Source organism: Rhincodon typus, chromosome 28 (assembly GCF_021869965.1).
Source record: "Rhincodon typus isolate 14 chromosome 28, sRhiTyp1.1, whole genome shotgun sequence".
Taxonomy (NCBI): Eukaryota; Metazoa; Chordata; class Chondrichthyes; order Orectolobiformes; family Rhincodontidae; genus Rhincodon; species Rhincodon typus.
In genome coordinates, this window is record NC_063359.1 from 147,146 (window position 1) to 165,972 (window position 18,827).

Consider the following 18,827-nt stretch of genomic DNA (forward strand, 5'->3'; position numbering starts at 1 on the left):
TGCTGCTTGGCCTGCTGTGTTCATCCAGCCCTGCACCTTGTTGTCTCCAAAAAAAGAATGTTTACAAGGTCATTCACAGGGGATTACACTTCACTTTGCAGTCCATTTCTCCCATTTGGAAGAATTTGGAGTCATTTTGGATGTATTTTAAAAACAACGCATGTTGTAATTCAAGTTCAATATAAGTGACCCAGGTTATGACTCATGGTCTTCACAATAGCCTCCATTTCATTGTGTGACACTATTATCTTACTAAATGGGATAGTGTCAAAACATATTTAGCAAAACTGGGCATCCTTGAGGTGCTATGAGACATCAACATTGTTGAATTGTATTCAACCACAATCTGTAACCTTATGGCCTTACATTTCCTCTACCCTATATCAAACTGTGTTGCAAGAGATGCCAGCAGCAGCATTAGGAATACCTAAAAATGAAAAAATGGAAATAAACAGTAGCAGTATGCTATAGACAGAGATAAGCGATTCCAAAACCAACAGATTGGATCAAAGCCCTGCAGAATTGCCACATCTACTTGTGAGTAGTGGTGGATAATTCAACATGTCATAAGTGGAGGAGATTTCATGAATGTCCTATTCTTAATAGAATCTCTGCAATGTGGAAACAGGCCATTTGGCCCAACAAGTCCACACTGCCCTTCTGAAGAACATCCCACCCAGACCCATCCCCCAACCCTTCATTTCCCATGTTTAATCCACCTAATTTACACACCCCTGGACATGACAGGCAATTTAGCATGGCCAATCAACCTAACCTGCACATCTTTGGACCGTGGGAGGAAACCAGAGCACCCGGAGGAAACCCACGCAGACATGGGGAGAACGTGCAAACTCCACACGGACAGTCGCCTGAGGGTGGAATTGAACCCGGGTCCCTGGTGCTGTGAGGCAGCAGTGCTAACCACTGAGCCACCGTGCTGCCCCTAATGGTGAAGGAACCCAGCACGAGTGCAAATATTTGCAAAAATCTTCAGCCAGAAGTAGCAAATGTCCATTTAGACTCCTCTAGAGCTGCCATAAATGCCAGTCTTCAACCATTTTGATTCAATCTGCATGATATCAAGAAATGACAAGGAGTCCTAGTTTCAGCCAGGACTATGGGTGCAGCAGTGGATGCGTTCTAAAATTAGCCGCGCTCCTAGCCAAACTTTTACAGCAATGCTAGAATAATGGCATCTAGTCAATAACTACCCAGGTGTGTCCTGTTCTCAAAAAGCAGGACAAAACTAATCTGGCTAATTGCTGCCCCATCAGACTGCTCTCAATGATCAGTAAACTGAAGGAAGGTGTAGTCAACAGTGTTATCAAGCAGCACCTGTTCAGCAGTAACATATCCACTGAAGCTCAGTTCGGGTTTAACAGTGTGATCATCACAGCCTTGCTGGCCTAAACATGAACCAAAGAGTTGAATTCAGAGATGAAGTGAAAGAAACTGCTCTTGACCTCAAGGTAGCAGTTGACCACGTCTGGCATCAAGCGGCCCTAGCAAAACTGGAGTCAATGGAAATTCATTCCACTGCATGGAATCACACCTGGCAAAGGAAGATGGTTGTGGTTGTTGGAGGGCAGTCATCTCAGTCCAGGAATGTCACTCCAGAAGTTCCTCAGGGTTTATGTCCTAGGCCAAGCTATCTTCAGTTGCTTCATCAATGATCTTCTCTCCAACATAAGGTCAGCGGTGGGGAGGTTTCCTGATTCGCAGCTCCTCAGATACCGAAGCATATATAGGAAAACCTGGACAACATTCAGGCTTGTGCTGATAAGTGGGAAGCAGAATTCACATCAACAAATGCCAGGCAATGACCAACTCCAACAAAAGAAAATCTCATCAACTCCCCACCACATATTAATGAAGTGGCTGTCCAGAGTGAGAGAGAGAGGACAGAGGAGAGAAAGGGGAGAGAGTAAGGAGAGAGGAAAGGGGGAGAGAGAGAGGAGAGAGGAGGGAGACAGAGTATGAGAGAGAGACAGATCCACAGAATATTGATTGATTGATTGATTAATTGATGAATTGATTTTATTGTCACGCGTACTGAAATATAGTGAAAAGCTTTGTTTATGAGCGGTACAGGCAGATCACAGCAAGCAAAGGATGTACAGATCAAAAAGAGGCATACAGGTTACATTGCATGTTACATTATTTGAGGCTAGATCATATCTATGATGCAACAGGAACTTGAAACAATAGCCCTATAAAGGAGGGGAGAAAGGCAAGTCAAGTACAACTGGACTGCGATCTCCTGTGACTACAAAAATAATGAGACGTTGACGACAACCTGTTCAACAGCAAGCCACGCCAACAGATTATTATCCATCTGCAATCACATTTTGTGTTTTTCCCTTTGAAGATTACAAAAGGATTGGGGTTAAAAAATGGCCAGTTTCAACTCTACTTTTGTGTGCTAGCAGATGTTCTCTTGTGTATCAACCTGGGTCCAACCGTTAACATGCTGTGAAGGTCACAATCAAAGAATCCCTGTTTTTCAGGTAAAGGAAGACAACTTCTCACCTCATGTGCTGCAAAAGAAAACAGGAGTACAGTCATGGTTGAAAGGAATCAAAACTATTGAATCTCAAATCACTGCAAAACCAATGAATCATGAAACCAACTATTTAATGACCAACTATCAGGAATCTCCACCTCAATTGCTGTAACATTCAATTATCCATGCTTTGCAAACAATCGAGGCACAAAACCATATATCTGTTTCTTTTTTTTAAAGCTCTTAAATTTTTAGATTTACCTCATTTTTATTTTGCGAGATTTGTGTTTGTTCCTAATTCTTCTTGCATTTAGTAATTAATTAACTCAGTCTTTGTTAAATCAAGAAAACTTAGATAAAGCTTATCAACAAGGGAAGGAATGCTGTTTGAATTAACCTTGTTGCAACCAAGTGAAAGGTTGGGTGAATAGTTGTGAGAGACAATTCATCCCTCTTCATGCAGGAGCTTAAGAGTTCGGAGTATCTTGTCTGGAACAGTATTGAATTGGGAAACTTTGTCCAGAGTCTAGTTGTAATACTTTCAAATAGCCCTACAGCTTTCCTCTGTATTGGTATTTTTGGTATTTCCAAAGACTCCTCAAGGCATCGTTGGTGTTGAGTTATCACGAAGCACCATTTGCCCCATCGCACTCTCTCATTGACCATCCACCCAATGCACTCTTCAGGGACTAATCTTGTTATTCTCCTTCTTTGCAGCCAACCCCTCCCCGCACCACTGGTCCTGTGTACTTGGAATTGTCTCTCATTGTCTCCAAATACATCTCCTTTCAGGAAGCCCTTTCACTTCACAGAAACAAGATCCCTGTCAGCCTCCAACATGTTGTGGACAATTTCATTAACGTCATGGTCTTAACAGAAACTTGGCTGAGGGGTGATGAATCTTTCCCCTTTTTTGAAGGCTCTTCACTTGGCTACACCTTTCACTCCTTATTCTGTCAAGACTATTGTGGTGGGCATGTGGCAATTATCACCTTGGCCTGACCTCTCACCTCACCAGATGTGATCGGGAAAATATGCTCCTCACTGTTTCCTTCCATTCTATTTGCAGGAGTGACTTTTTTTCTGATTGGCCATCTTTATGAATGGATTTTTTCCGACTATTTGGGGATTTTAGAGGCAGATATGACTATAACTGATACCATTTTCATTGTGTTTTGAGTGTTGACCACATTCTTCCTTGTCCATCCTTCAGTGTCTCCCCACTCCATACCTCATACATTTCCCTAATCACTCGTATCCTGTCAACACACTTTAAATAAACATTTTCACAATTAAGAAATGACCTGAAGTTTATGAAAAGTAAAGTAAAAGTGAGTGCTGCTATCAATCAGCTGTAAGACATTCCTGAGAGATGTTGTTCCCTTTCTTTTGTTGCAGTATTCCTGGGAAGGTATCTGGATTCACCCAGGACCCATACAGACCTATGGAACGCTGGACCTTGGGAGATTATCCACTCAACTGACCTTTATCCCAAAAGGAAACATCAGGAATATGCCAGGAAAGATGAATATCCACCTGTATGGCTACAATTACATCATCTACACCCACAGCTACCTGTGCTATGGCCAACAGCAGTCCATCAGAAAGTACATTGCCACATTATTAAAGGTGGAGTTCCATCTTCTTTTTCTGTCAAATGGATTTATGTCACATTAAACCCTAAAGCTGCAGCCACAGGAACCAATTCTGTGCCAATTGCCCTTTATGCATTCAAATTTATGCTCATTATATTGTCTGGAATTAGCATACCCATCCCTACTGCACAAACTGAAATCAATTCATATTTCTGTCTTGTGCTGATTTTACATTTCATTATTAATCGACTACAACTTTGTTCCCTATAATCTCCCATTTCATAAAGAGCTGTATTGCTGTGTTGATTTAATTCCTGTTTGTAACTCAGTCCCAGGCACTTGTAAATCTAGGTATAAACCTCCTACAGCTCACCACAGGTATCTGATCTTTGTATAAACTCATCTAGTCCTCAATTGAATTTAATCTGTAAGTCACTCCCTGCTATCAGTTATGCTTTATGTAGGATGCCAAACTCTCTCAACATGATGCTTTGTTTATCAGAGACAATTGACAATTTCTGTTTTTAGGGGAAAGATTTAAGCACTCGAATTGAGAATCCATGCTATTTGAAAGGGTATGAGAGAACGTTGACTTTGGGCTCCATCTACGATAGTCCATGTATCTCTGCCCGGAGGCCATCGCCATATGACAGGACTCAACGTTTCACTGTGTTTGGATCAGGAAACCCTGCTAAATGTAGCCAAGGGCTCAAGGCAATTTTCAATTTCACAGCGTGCGGAAGGAGCACCACCTGCTCATTTGACAGAGTCTATCAACCTGCAATTCATGGGAACTTTTATGTAAGACAACTTTCTCTTTCATTACCTTCTTCCTTCCTCTAAACTCACTTTACATTTTGCAAACTGCCCAGTTTCTGAGTGAAGAATGGCTTTACAACATTGCTCACGAGCCATAAAGCTCACTCAGTCTCACTCGTCTTTCAACATGGTGGTACTGAAAGCATATGAAAATGGTTCAGGATAAGGCTATTAGCCCTACCCAGCTTGGTCTAGCATTCAATATGATCATGACTGATTAATGACAGTAATTCTAATTCCCTTGTCAATTAACTAATCTTAAAAATCTCTCTATCTTGTTCTGGAAAATATTCAACTGCTCACCTATCTGAGGTGGAGAATTCCAAAGAGTTACAACCTCTGAATGAAGAAAATTTCTCCTTTCAAGCCCAAATGGTCAACCCCTTATCCTAAGACTATGGCTTGTTGTTCTGGAATGATTTAATTTGAAAGAGAAGGGGGGTGGAGACAATGGAGCACTTACAACCTCGTTGCCATACAGCGGAGGTGCCAGAGGATTGGAAAGTGGCAAAAATGACATGCTTATTCAAAAAAGGATGCAAATACCTCCGGTGAGTCAAGGATGGTTATGGGTTTTCGTTACAACAATCAGGGGAAAAAGTAACAGGTATTTGGAAAGGGTGAAATTAATTCCAGAGAACCAGTGCAGATTTGTAACTGAGATAGTAGGAACTGCAGATGCTGGAGAATCCGAGACAACAAAGTGCAGGGCTGGATGAACACAACAGGCCAAGCAGCATCATAGGAGCAGAGTATGCTTGACTGGTGACATTGATTTTGTTGATGAAATAAGAGAAGTGTGGAGAAGGGATTGTGATGGATGGTTTTTAAGAAAGCACTTGACAAACAAAAAAGGAGGCAATGACCTAATGATATAGTTGCTGGGCTAGTAATCGGAGAGGTAATGTTCTGGTGACCTGGGTTCAACAGCACCACGGTAGATGGTGGGATTTGAATTCAATTTAAAAAGAATTGAAGCCTATTGATACCCATGAAACCATTCTGGTTCACTAATGCCCTTCCGGGAAAGAAATCTGCCCTCCATATTGGTTCTGGCCCACGTGTCTCCAGACCACTAGAACTTTGGTTGATTCTTAACTGCTCATAGAGTCATAGAATCCGACAGCACAAAAACAGATTCTTAAACCCTACCCTTCCTTGTCAACCAGGTTTCCTAATCTCAACTCGTCCCATTTGCCTGCATTTCGGCCATATCATTCTAAACCCTTCCTATTCATGAACCTGCCCAAACATCTTTAAAATGATGCAATTGTATCCACATCTACCACTTCCTCAGGCAGCTCGTTCCATATGTGCACCGCCCTTTGTGTGGACAAAATTGCCCCTCAAGTCCCTTTTAAATCTTTCCCCTCTCATTCTTTAAATTATGCCATCTAACTTTGAAAAAGACCTTGGCTATTCACTTTATTTATGCCCCTCCTGATTTTATAAACCTCTATAAGGTCAACCCTCAGCCTCCTAGGCTCCAGGGAAAGAAAAAGTCCCAGTCTATGCAGCCTCTATTTATTAAACAAACCTTCCAGTCACAGTAACATCTTTGTAAATCTTTTATGCACCCTTTCCAGTTTAATAACATCCTTCCTATAGCAGGGCAGCCAGAATTGGATGGAGTTCTCCAAATGTGGCCTTACCAATGTCTTGTACAGTTCTAACATGATGTCCCAGCTCCTGTGCTCAGTGTTCTGACTGACAAAGGCAAATATGCTGAACGCCTTCTTCACTACACTGTCTACATCTGACATCACTTTCAAGGAACTATGTACCTGTACCCCTAGATCTCTCTGCTTGATAACACTCCCCAGGGCCCTCCTACTGACTGTGTAAGTCCTGCCCTGGTTTGTCTTACCAAAATGCAACATCTCACATTTACCTGAATTGAACTCTATTTGCCGTGCCTTGTCCCACTCACCCTACTGAACTCTGAGATAATCTTCTTCACTGTCCACTATACACCAATGTTGGTGTCATCCACAACCTTGCACAAACCATGCATCCTTTTTTCCATCCAAATTGTTTATATAAATGACAAATGACAGTGGACCCAGCATCGATCTTTATGTCACACGCCTCCAGTCTGAACAATAACTTTCTATCACCACCCTCTGTCTCCTACCATCAAGCCAATTTTGTATCCAATTGGCTAACTCTCCCTAGATCCCATACGATCCAACCTTACTAATCATTATTCCATGTGGAACCTTATTGAAGGCCTTGCCAAAGTCCACGTAGACAATATCTACCACTTTGCCTTCATCTATCTTCTTGGTGACTTCTTCAAAAAACTCAATCAAGTTTATGAGACATGAGTTCCCATGCACAAAACCATCTGACTATTGCTAATTATTGTTTGCCTTTCAAACAGCACGGAGATCCTATCTCTCAGAATCCCCTCCAACACTGATGTCAGGCTCACCGGTCTATAGTTCCCTAGCTTTTCCTTACAGCCCAACATTAGCTATTCTGACACCTTACCTGTGACTATCGATGATATAAATATCTCAGCTAGGAGCCCTGCAATTTCTTCCATACTTTCCCACAATGTCCTGGGATACATTTGATTAGGTCCCCAGGATTTATCCACTTCTGTGCATTTTAAAACCTCCATCACCTCCTCTTCTATAATCTGGACTCTTTTCAAGACTTCACTGTTGATTTCTCCAAGTTCCCCAACTTCCATATCTTTCTCCACAGTAAATGTTGACACGAAAAATTCATCTAAGATCTCACCCACCTCCTATGGTTCCACCCATTGAAAGCCTCGTTGATTTTTAAGGGGGCCTATTCTCTCCGTAGTTGCTCTTTTGCCCTTAATATACTTGGATAATCTTTTTGGATTCTCCTTTATCTTATCTGCCAAATCTATCTCATGTCCCCTTTTTGCTCTCCTGATTTCCCTGTTAAGTGTACTGCTACATCCCTATATTCCTCAAGGGATTAATTTAATCCCAGTTGTCTTTTCCTGACATATGCCTCCTTCTTTTTCTTGACCAGAGCATCAATTTCCCTTGTCATCCAATGTTCCCTATTTCTGCCAGCCGCACCCTTCACACTAACAGGAACATGCTGACCCTGAACTCTCATTATCTCGCTTTTGAAATCATCTCACTTGTCAGATGTCCATTTACCTGCAATTAGCCTCCCCCACTCAACTTTTGGAAGTTCCTGTTTAATATCATCAAAATTGGCCTTGTCCCAATTTAAAACTTTTAACTTGTGGATCAGGCATATCCTTTTCCATAACTATTTTAAAACTAATAGAATTATGGTCAATGGTCCCAAAGTGCTCCCCCACTAACAAGTCAGTCACTTGTCCTGCCTTTTTTTCAAAGAGCCGCTTGAGTTTTGCCCCTTCTTTAGTAGGGCCATTACATATGGTCAAGAAAATTTTCTTGAACAGACTTAACAAACTCCTCCCCATCCAAGCCCTTAACACTATGGCAGTCCTAGTCTATGTTTGGAAAGTTAAAATCCCCTACTATTACACACTATTATTCTTACAGCAATCTGAAATCTCTCTACATATTGGCTCCTCAATTTCCTGCTGACTACTGGGGGTGGGGCCTACAGTACAATCCTACCAAAGTGGTCACTCCCTTCTTATTTCTCAGTTCCATCCATGAAGCTTCACTAGATGATCCCTCAGGAATATCTTCTCTAAGTCTACTATGATGTTTTCTCAAATCAAAAACACCTCTCCCCCTCCTCTCTTGCCTCCCATTCTCTTTCTGATAGCATCTGTACCTTGGAAGATGGAGCTGCTAGTCCTTTCAGCCATGTTTCTCTAATTGCTATGATATCCCAGTCCCCTGTTACCTTCTATGCCTTGAGTTCATCTGCCTTATCTGCCAGGCCTCTTGCATTGAAATAAATGCAGTTTAATTCATTGTTCCTCCCTCGTTCCCTGCCATACCCTTGCCTATCTTGTCTGTTTAACTTGCTCTCTTTAACTTCTGTACCAGCCTCAACTGTCTCTCTTGGCTCACTACTGTTTAGGGTCCCACCCTCCTGCTAGACTAGTTAAAATCCTTCCCAATAGCTCTAGCAAATCTCCCCACCAGGATATTGGTCCCCCTTCAGTTCGGATGCAAACTGTCCCTCTTGTACAGGTCACCTCTGCTCCAGAAGAGATTGCAATGATTCAAAAATCTGAATCCCTGCACCCCACCGACTCCCACACCTTCTCCTCAGCCACACATTCATCTGTCCAATTTTCCTATTCCTACTCTCACCAGCAAGCGGCACCAGGAGTAATCCAGAGATTACTACTCTTGACATCCTGTTTTTTAACCTCCCACCTAAATCCCTTATATTCACTCTACAGGACCTCAACCCTTTTTCTACCTGCGTCGTTGGTACTAATGTGTACAACGACCTCTGGCCGCTCACACTCTCCTTTGAGAATTTGCTGCTGCTCAGAGACATCCTTAAACCTGGCACCAAGGAGGCACATACCATCCTGGAGTCTGTCTCTGTCTGTGCCTCTGACTGGAGAGTCCCTTATCACAACTGTTTGCTTGGATTTGCCATACCCTGCTTTTCAGAAGAGCCAGTTGTGGTACCAAAGACCTTGATATTGCTGCTATTTTGCCCTGAGGGGCTATCCCCCCACCAACAGTATAAAAACTGGTATACTTGTTTCAGAAGGGGCTAAAAACAGGAGACTCCTGCACTATCTGCCTACCTCTCCTGAAAGCCACCCATCTTCCTGACTGAACCTGAGGTGTGACCACCTCCCTGAAGTTGTTATCACTTTCTTTGCCTCCTGTATACTCTTCAGTGCTTCCAACTGCTGCTCCAGCTGATCCACGCTGTCTGAGAGGAGCTGCAGCCAGACACACTTAGACTCATAGAGTCATAGAGTAAAACATCATGGAAACAGGCCCTTCACCCCAAACTGGTCCATACTGACCATGTTGCCAACTCAGCTAGTTCCAATTGCCCGAATTTGGTCCATATCCCTGTAAGCCCGTCCCATCCAAGTACCTATCCAAGTGTTTTTTAACTGTTGCTATTGTACCTGCCTCAACCACTTTCTCCGCCAGCCCATTCCATATACGCACCCACTCTCTGCCTGAAGAAGTTGCCCCTCAGGTCCTTCTTAAATCTTTCCCCTCTTACCTTAAACCTATGCCCTCTGGTTTTCAATTCCGCATCCCTGGGAAAACAACGATATGTATTCATCCTATCTACGCCCCTCATGATTTTATACACCTCAACAAGGTCACCCCTCAATCTCCTACATTCCAAGGAATAAAGTCCTATCCTGGCCAACCTCTCCCTATAACTCAGGCCTATTAGTCCTGACAACATCCTCGTAAATCTTCTTTGCACACTTTCCAGTTGAACAATGTCTTTTCTATAATAGGGTGACCAAAACTGTACAGAATACTCCAAGTGCAACCTCACCAATGACTTATACAACTGTAACGTAATGGCCTAACACCTACACTCAATGCCTCCACCGATGAAGGTCAACACACTAAATGCTTTCTTCCCCAACCTGTCCACCTATGATGCCGCTTCCAATGAACTGTGTACTTGTACTCCTAGATCCCTTTGTTCCACAGCACTCCTCAGGACTTTATCATTTACTGTATAAGTCCTAATTCCTGCAGATATAGTCACCAGGGACACTCAACTGCTCCCTGATCTCTCACATCTGACAGGAGAAGCATATCATTCTACTGCCTGCCTTCTCTGCCGCTAGCGGACTTAGGGGGAGAAAAGGATTATACCTTGCACTTACCTTGTTGCTGCCTACCCTCCTTAACAAAGCCTAATATTCAACTAGGCCTGCTCTTAAATCTAACCAGCAGCACCTCAAATACAAAAAAAGGCCTTGCAAAATTGGCCGGAACAAGATACAGTAAAGTCTCCCTCCCTCACTTGCCTAAAACTCCCATTCTTAGTTCAACTCCTAGTGTTTTCATGCTCTTGTACTTCATACTCCATGCTAGGGGCACTTTGCTTTTATATTCTTAAGGCCTGCCCTGCTTCAAGAGCCAGATTTAAGTACTGTACTTAATTAGATTGATTAGCTTCATTTAAATTTTACTTAGGCCTGAAAGACAAAAAAATCCCTTTAATGTCTACCCTTCCCTTACCTGCAATTTTAAGTTTAAGAAGGCAAAGGATTATGATTTATAAAAGATCCACAGAACTATGGATGCCAGGATTCAGAAACAAAAACAGAATTTGCTTGAAAAACTCAACAGGTTTGACAGCATCTGTGGAGAGAAATCAGAGTTAACGTTTCCAGTAACCCTTCTTCAGAAGAGTAACATTTAAACTCTTAATCTCCCACTTTTAGCTCAGCTCCCAGCGTTTTCATTCTCTTACAGTTCGCACTCCGAACTGCTCTCTGAAAAGACCTCGCAAGTTACTCAAACGTAACAAATCTTGAAAAGAAAGCCTCAAAGAAATGAAATAGGACAGATTACCTGGCATCAATTGAGATACCAGAAACAGCATCACAAATATCAACCTTGTTGACTCTGCAGTGTTTTCCTTACTTGCATTTGAGGGCCTGTGCCAGAATTAGGAGATCTGTCTCAGACTAGTCAAGCAACAGCCTGACATTGTCTGTAAGGTACGATTCTGTGAGCATGACAATGTCGCAGACACCACCATCATCATCCTTGGATATGCCCTGTCCCATCAGCAGCACAGGCCCAGCAGAGATGGCAGTACAATGATTTACAGTCAGGAGGGAATTGGTCTGGGATTCCTCATCATTGATCCAGTTAACATGAGTTTCATGGCATCAGGTCAGACATGGTCAAGGAAACATCTTGCTGATGACCATACACTGCTCATTCAGCTGATGAATCAGTACTCTTCCATGTTGAACAACACTTGGAGGAAGCACTGAGGGTGGCAGGGTTAGAAAGTACTTTAGTTAGGGAACTTCAATGGCCATCACCAAGAGTGGCTTGGCAGCAGCACTACTGATCAAGCTGGTCAAATGCTAAAGGACATAGATGTTAGGCTGAGTCTGCGGCAGACTGTTAACATGACAGAAAAACATACCTGACCTCATGCTTACCAGTCGGCATGCCACAGGTGCATCTGTCCTTGACAGTATCAGGTAAGAGTGACCACTGCACTGTCCTTGTGGAGACAAAGTCCTGCCTTCACATATTGTCTGGCACTATCACCATACTAAATAGGATAGACCTTGAACTGATCTAACAACTCAAAGCTGGGCCTCAATTCCAAAACAATCTGTAGTTTTGCGGTCAGGAATATCCCCTCCTGTACCAATTACCAAGCCAGGGATCAGCTTGGTTCAATGGAGAGTGCAGGAGGGCATTCCAGAAGCAGCATGAGGCATACCTAAAAATGAGGTGTCAACTTCGTAAAGTTGATTCCATAACCAACAGATAAGATCTAAGCAAAGAAGGTTACCTCAGAGTACAATGGGGTCTTGATCAGATGGGCCAATGAGTGGCAGATGGATTTAGATAAATATGAGGTGCTGCATTTTGGAAAGGCAAATTAGGGCAGGAATTATACACTTAATGGAAAAGTCATGTGGAGAGTTACTGAACAAACAGACCTTTGAGTGAAAGTTCATAGTTCTTCACACAGGGAGTGGTAGGAGAGTGGAATGCACTGCCAGCAGTGGTAGTGGAGTCAGATACTTTAGAGACTTTTAAGCAACTCTTGGATAGGCACATGGAGGATAGTAAAATGTAGGGTATGCAGGGTAATTTGATCTTAGTAGGATAATAGGTTGGCATGACATCGTGGGCCGAAGGGCCTGTACTGTCCTGTACTGTTCTATGTTCTATGTTCTTTGAAAGTGGATTCACAGGTAGACAGGATAGTGTATGCTTGCCTTTATTGGTCAGTGCATTGAGTATAGGAGTTGGGAGGTTATGTTGCAGCTGTACAGGACATTGGTTAGGCCACTATTGGAATACTGCATGCTATTCTGGTCTCCCTGCTATAGGAAGGATGTTGTGAAACTTGAAAGAGTTCAAAAAAGATTTACAAGGATGTACAGGGTTGGAGGGTTTGAGCTGTAGGGAGAGGCTGAATAGGCTGGGACTATTTTCCCTGGACCGTTGGATATTGAGGGGTGACCTTATACAGGTTTATAAAATCATGAGGGGCATGTATAGGGTGAATAAACAAGGTCTTTTCTTCAGGGTGAGAGAGTCCAAAACCAGAGGGCATCAGTGTAAGGCAAGAAGGGAAAGATTTATAAGGGACCTAAGGGCAACTTTTTCATGCAGAGGGTGGTACGTGTATGGAAAGAGCTATGAGAGATGGTGGAGGCTAGTCCAATTACAACATTTTAAAGGCATCTGGATGGGTGCATGAATAGGAAGGGTTTAGAGAGATACTGGCCAAATGCTGGCAAATGGGACAAGATTTATTTAGGGTATCTGGTCGGCATGGATGAGTTGGACCGAAGGGTCTATTTCCATGCTGCATATCTGTATAACTCTATCATCCAGTTGTGAATGGTGCTGGACAATTAAACATCTCACTGGTGGCTCCACAGAAATCCCCATCCTCAACAATGAGGGAGCCCAGTACATCAGTATAAAAGATAAGGCTGAAGCATTCTCAACAATCTTCATCCAGAAGATTGGCCTTCTCCAGAGGTCCCTAACATCACAGATGCCAGTTTCAATCAATTCAATTTACTTTTCATGATATTAAGAGACTGAAGAGACTGAATGTTTCAAAGGTTATCGGCTCTTACAATTTACCAATAACAGGAGCAAAGACTTGTCCTACAGAACTTGCTGCTCTCCCAGACAAGCTATAACACTGGCATCTACCCAGCAACTCATATCTTGTGGATGACAAAGCAAAGACAATTGTGACTACATTGATGTTACAGCCAATGCAAATCACAGGAAATGTTACATTCATTGTGACAGGTATGGGTGCAGTCAGTTTGACAGATGTTGGCAGACAATGTAACTGGTAACTTACTGTCAGGGTAACCTACATGCAAAGTTACCATCAGTTTAACCCACAATGTACAATAATAATCAACATCAACAAAAGTTAAAGTTACATTCAATATATCACGGTCAGTCTTACAGCAAGTGTGACACAGGCCTGTACAACCTTTTCTCATGGGGGGGCCACATCTCAACTTTGGGATGGGGCTTGGGAGTCCAAGGCTGTGAGTATACCTTCTCTCTCCCCCACATACACCCTTTCACTCCAAAATCTCTCACTCCCTCCCAAACACACACTCTCCCTCACTCCCACCCATACACACTTGCAGACACTCATGCTCTCACGCACACAAATCAAGTCAGACAACTGCTGGGGACTAAGACTGTTAAGGGACTGATAACGAGGTTCTTCTGTAATGTGAATTAACATCCTATTGATAGTTCTACCTGACACTTGAGATCTCTACTTGCTTGACCAAAGAGGGCAATGACAGCCATCCACCTCAGCCAGCAGATAGACAGTTGTAGTCACAATAATAAAAGTATATTTTCTTTTAAGGAGGATGCATGTTATATTGTTATGTTATTCATAGAGATCTCAATTAAATGGACTGGGGGGGTGGGGATTGCACTTTGATGAGAAATTGAGTCAATTGGGTGTAAATTCTTTGGAGTTTGGAGAACTGAAAGGTGATCTCATAGAGATGTACAAGATTCTCAAAGAGCATGGTAGGACCAATACTGACATCACATTTCTCATGGACACAGTCTCAGGACTAGGGCCCAATTATTTCAGACTGAGAAAGGTGAAATTGCTCCACTCAGAGGGTTATGAATCTTTTGAATTCTCTATCCCTGAGGATTGTGGATGCTCCCACATTGAATATATTTATGGTTGGGACAGACAGTACTTTTGGTCTCTCAGGTAATCCAGGGATATGAGGAGCAGATAGGAAAGTGGAGCTGAAGCACAAGACCAGCGATGATTGTATTAAATGGTGGAGTAGGCTCAACAGGCCAAATCATCTCTTCCTGCTCCAATTTCCCATGTTCTTATGTGATGTGAGTATATATCACTGGAGGTGGGGAGCAGGGTGGAGAGCGAGTCACATTCATTGCTTCATTCTGGTTGTGTGTTGAGTAACACCAGTTACCAGTCCACCAGCCACAAGGAGAGCACTAAGAAATACATCTGCTGGGGGAGGTGATGGCCGAGTGGTATTATCGCTGGACTGTTAATCCAGAAACCCAGATAATGTTCTATGGACCTGAGTTTGAATTCTGCAAATTCAATAAAAAAAAATCTGAATTTAGAGTCTAATGATGACCATGAAACCATTGTTGATTGTCAGAAAAAAAACCCATCTGTTTCACTAATGCCCTTTAGGAAAGAAACTGCCATTGTTACCTAGTCTGGCCTACATGTGACTCTAGACTCACAGCGCCAGGGACCCAGGTTCGATTCCACCCTTGAGCGACTGTCTGTGTGGAGTTTGCACATTCTCCCCGTGTCTGCATGGGGTTCCTCCTGGTGCTCCGGTTTCCTCCCACAGTCCAAAGATGTGCAGGTTGGGTGGATTGGCCATGCTAAATTGCCCATAGTGTTCAGGGAGGTGTAGCTTAGGTGGGTTATAGGGGGATGTGTCTGGGTGGGATGCTCTGAGGTTCGGTGTGGACTTGTTGGGCTGAAGGGCCTGTTTCCACACTGTAGGGATTCTATGATTCTAGGATTCTGTGATTGATGATAGACCCACAGCAAAGTCTGGGTAATTAGGGATGGAGACGAAATGCTGCTTAGCCAATGATGCCCTCATCCCATGAATGAATAAAGAAAGAAAGTTGTTGAAACTTCAATATTATGCGTCTAAAATGTAATTATTTCTAAATTATGAAACCATCCACGATAACACTATGTAAACAGTTTTCTCCTTGTGTCACCCTTGAGTTTTTTTTTTCTATCAGCCAACTGGCTCTTGACCTGTCTGCCAATGATGTGGAGGTGCCAGTGTTGGACTGGGGTGGCCAAAATCAGATATTCAACAGGTTATAGTCCAACAGGCTTATTTGGAATCACACAAGCTTTAGGAGTACAGCCCCTTTGTCAGGTGCAGTGAGAGAGCAAGGCACATCAACACAGGGTTTATAGGCAGAGAAATCCTAGGGCATGGAGATCAAAAGGTCATACAACTGGTGTGAGTGGAATGTCAGATGATAAGTCTCTCCAGGTGACCAAGAGTGTTGACGGTGTATAAAGTGTTAATAAAGTCGATGTCTAAAGTCAATGAAGGGTAACATAAAATGGGAACAGATCCTGTCAGGGAAGAGCACTATAGAAATGTGGAAATTGTTATGGAACGCATACTGCATGTGATCGATATGTTTGTCCCGAGCAGGCAGGAAAGATGCGGTTGAGTGAGGGAGCCTTGGTTCTCGAGAGAACGACTAGTTAAGAGGAAGAAGGATGCTTATATAAGGTTTAGGAAACAAGGAACGGAAAAGGCTCTAGAGGGATACAGGTTAGCCGGGAAGGGGCTGAAGAAAGGGCTTAGGAGAGCTATAAGGGGTCATGAGAAAATCTTGGCAGATAGGATCAAGGAAAACTCCAAGGCTTTTTACACTTGCGTGAGGAATAAGAGAATAACCAGAGAAAGGATAGGGCCGATCAAGGATTGTAAAGGGAATTTGTGCACAGAGCCTAAAGAGATAGGAGAGGTCCTTAATGAATACTTTTCTTTGGTATTCACAACTGAGAGGGACCTAGTTGTAGGGGAGGACAGTGTGAAACAGGCTGGTGGGCTAGAGGAAGTCGATGTTAGTAAGGAAGATGTACTAGAAATTTTGAGGAACTTGAAGATAGATAAGTCCCCCGGGCCTGATGGGATTTATCCAAAGATTCTATGGGAAGCGAGGGATGAGATCCCAGGGCCTTTGGTGATGATCTTTTCATCCTCACTATCCACGGGTATAGTGCCAGAAGATTGGAAAGTGGCAAACGTCATTCCCTTGTTCAAAAAAGGGAATAGGGATAACCCCGGAAATTACAGGCCTTACTTCAGTGGTGGGCAAATTATTGGAAAAAGCTCTGAGAGATAGGATTTATGATCACTTGGATAGGCACATTTTGATTCGTGATAGTCAGCATGGATTTGTGAGGGGTAGATCTTGCCTCACAAACCTCATTGAATTCTTTGAAGAGGTGACCAAACACGTGGATGAAGGCAGAGCAGTGGATGTGGTATACATGGATTTAAGTAAGGTGTTTGATAAGGTTCCCCATGGTAGGCTCATGCAGAAAGTAAGGAGGCATGGGATAGGGGGAAATGTGGCAGATTGGATTCAGAATTGGCTGACCCTTAGAAGACAAAGGGTGGTAGTGGACGGAAAATATTCAACATGGTGCTCAGTTACAAATGGTGTACCACAAGGATCTGTTCTGGGTCCTCTTCTATTTGTGATTTTTGTAAATGATTTGGATGAAGGAGTGGAAGGGTGGACAATACGAAGGTGGGTCGAATTGTGGATAGTGCGGAGGGCTGTTCTAGGTTACAAAGGGACATTGATAGGATGCAGAGCTGGGCTGAGAAGTGGCAGATGGAGTTTAACCCTGAAAAATGTGAGGCGATTCATTTTGGAAGGACAAACTTGAAAGCAGAATACAGGGTTAATGGAAAGATTCTTGGCAGTGTGGAAGAGCAGAGGGATCTTGGGGTTCATGTCCACAGTTCGCTGAAAGCTGTCACCCAGGTGGATAGAGTTGTTAAGAAGGCGTATGGTGTGTTAGCTTTCATTAATAGAGGGATTGAGTTCAAGAGCCCTGAAGTTATGCTCCAGCTATACAAAATCCTGGTTTGGCCACATCTGGAGTATTGTGTCCAGTTCTGGTCGCCTCATTACAGGAAAGATGTGGAAGCTTTGGAAAAGGTGCAGAGGAGATTTACCAGGATGTTGCCTTGAATGGAGGGAAGGTCTTACGAGGAAAGGTTGAGAGAGCTCGGGCTATTCTCTTCAGAACTACGAAGGATGAGAGGTGACTTGATAGAGGTGTACAAAGTGATCAGAGGTATAGATAGAGTGGACAGCCAGAGACTTTTTCCTAGGGTGGAGGTAGCTATTACGAGGGGGCATAGTTTTAAAGTGAGTGGAGGTAGATATAGGGGAGATGTCAAAGGTAGGTTCTTTACTCAGAGAGTGGTAGTGGCGTGGAATGCATTGCTGGAGAGGATAGTGGAGTCAGCCTCATTAGGGGCATTTAAGCAGCTATTAGATAGGCATATGGATGATAGTATAAGGTAGGGGTAGAGGTTAGATAGACCTTAGGATTAGGATAAAAGTTCGGCACAACGTCGTGGGCCAAAGAGCCTGTACTGTGCTGTACTGTTCTATGTTCTCTGTTCTATGTCAGTGCTATGCTGTCACGACAATCAGGCAGAGACATAGGAATATAGAAAAGGTGTCATCTCAGGTCAGACACTGAATTGTCGGTGTGAGGCTTTGTTCAGAATCTGTCTCAGAGTTTTAACCTGGAATCAGGCTGGTTTTATTCTGAAAGCTGGAATTTATAGGATGCCACACTGACTGACTGTGACTATAAATTGTGAGTTTTTTGAACAAAATAGAATGTATCTGCAAATAAACATTTTGGATGAAATGAATCACCCCTTAGATGTATATGTATGTGCATGTGCATGCATGCGCGGGTGTGCATGTGTGTGAGAAAGAGTCATCCAGTACTTCCTGCAGAGTGAAGAAACTACACCATGTTCTTCGCAGCCTTCAACAGGTCATTAATAATGATGAGCATCTCACCAACCTCTTCACTACGCCTCCACTTCTCGCCGTCAAACAACTGCCAAACCTTAGACAAACCATTGTTCGCAGCAAACTACCCAGCCTTCAGGACAACGTCGATCACACCACCACACAACCCTGCCATGGCCACCTCTGCAAGACACTATCATCACACGT

General features: G+C 43.2%; 1 protein-coding gene across 1 annotated transcript in view; it reads left to right on the forward strand.

The window, feature by feature from the left end:
* The window catches only part of LOC109913361 (ectonucleoside triphosphate diphosphohydrolase 8-like), a 123,789-nt gene that overhangs the window by 91,449 nt on the left and 13,513 nt on the right, over positions 1-18,827 (forward strand). Inside the window, exons 6-7 of the mRNA XM_048613807.1 lie at positions 3,902-4,132; positions 4,627-4,899. Of these exons, the coding sequence (XP_048469764.1) occupies positions 3,902-4,132; positions 4,627-4,899 (504 nt within the window). The remainder of the gene's footprint in view (positions 1-3,901; positions 4,133-4,626; positions 4,900-18,827) is intronic.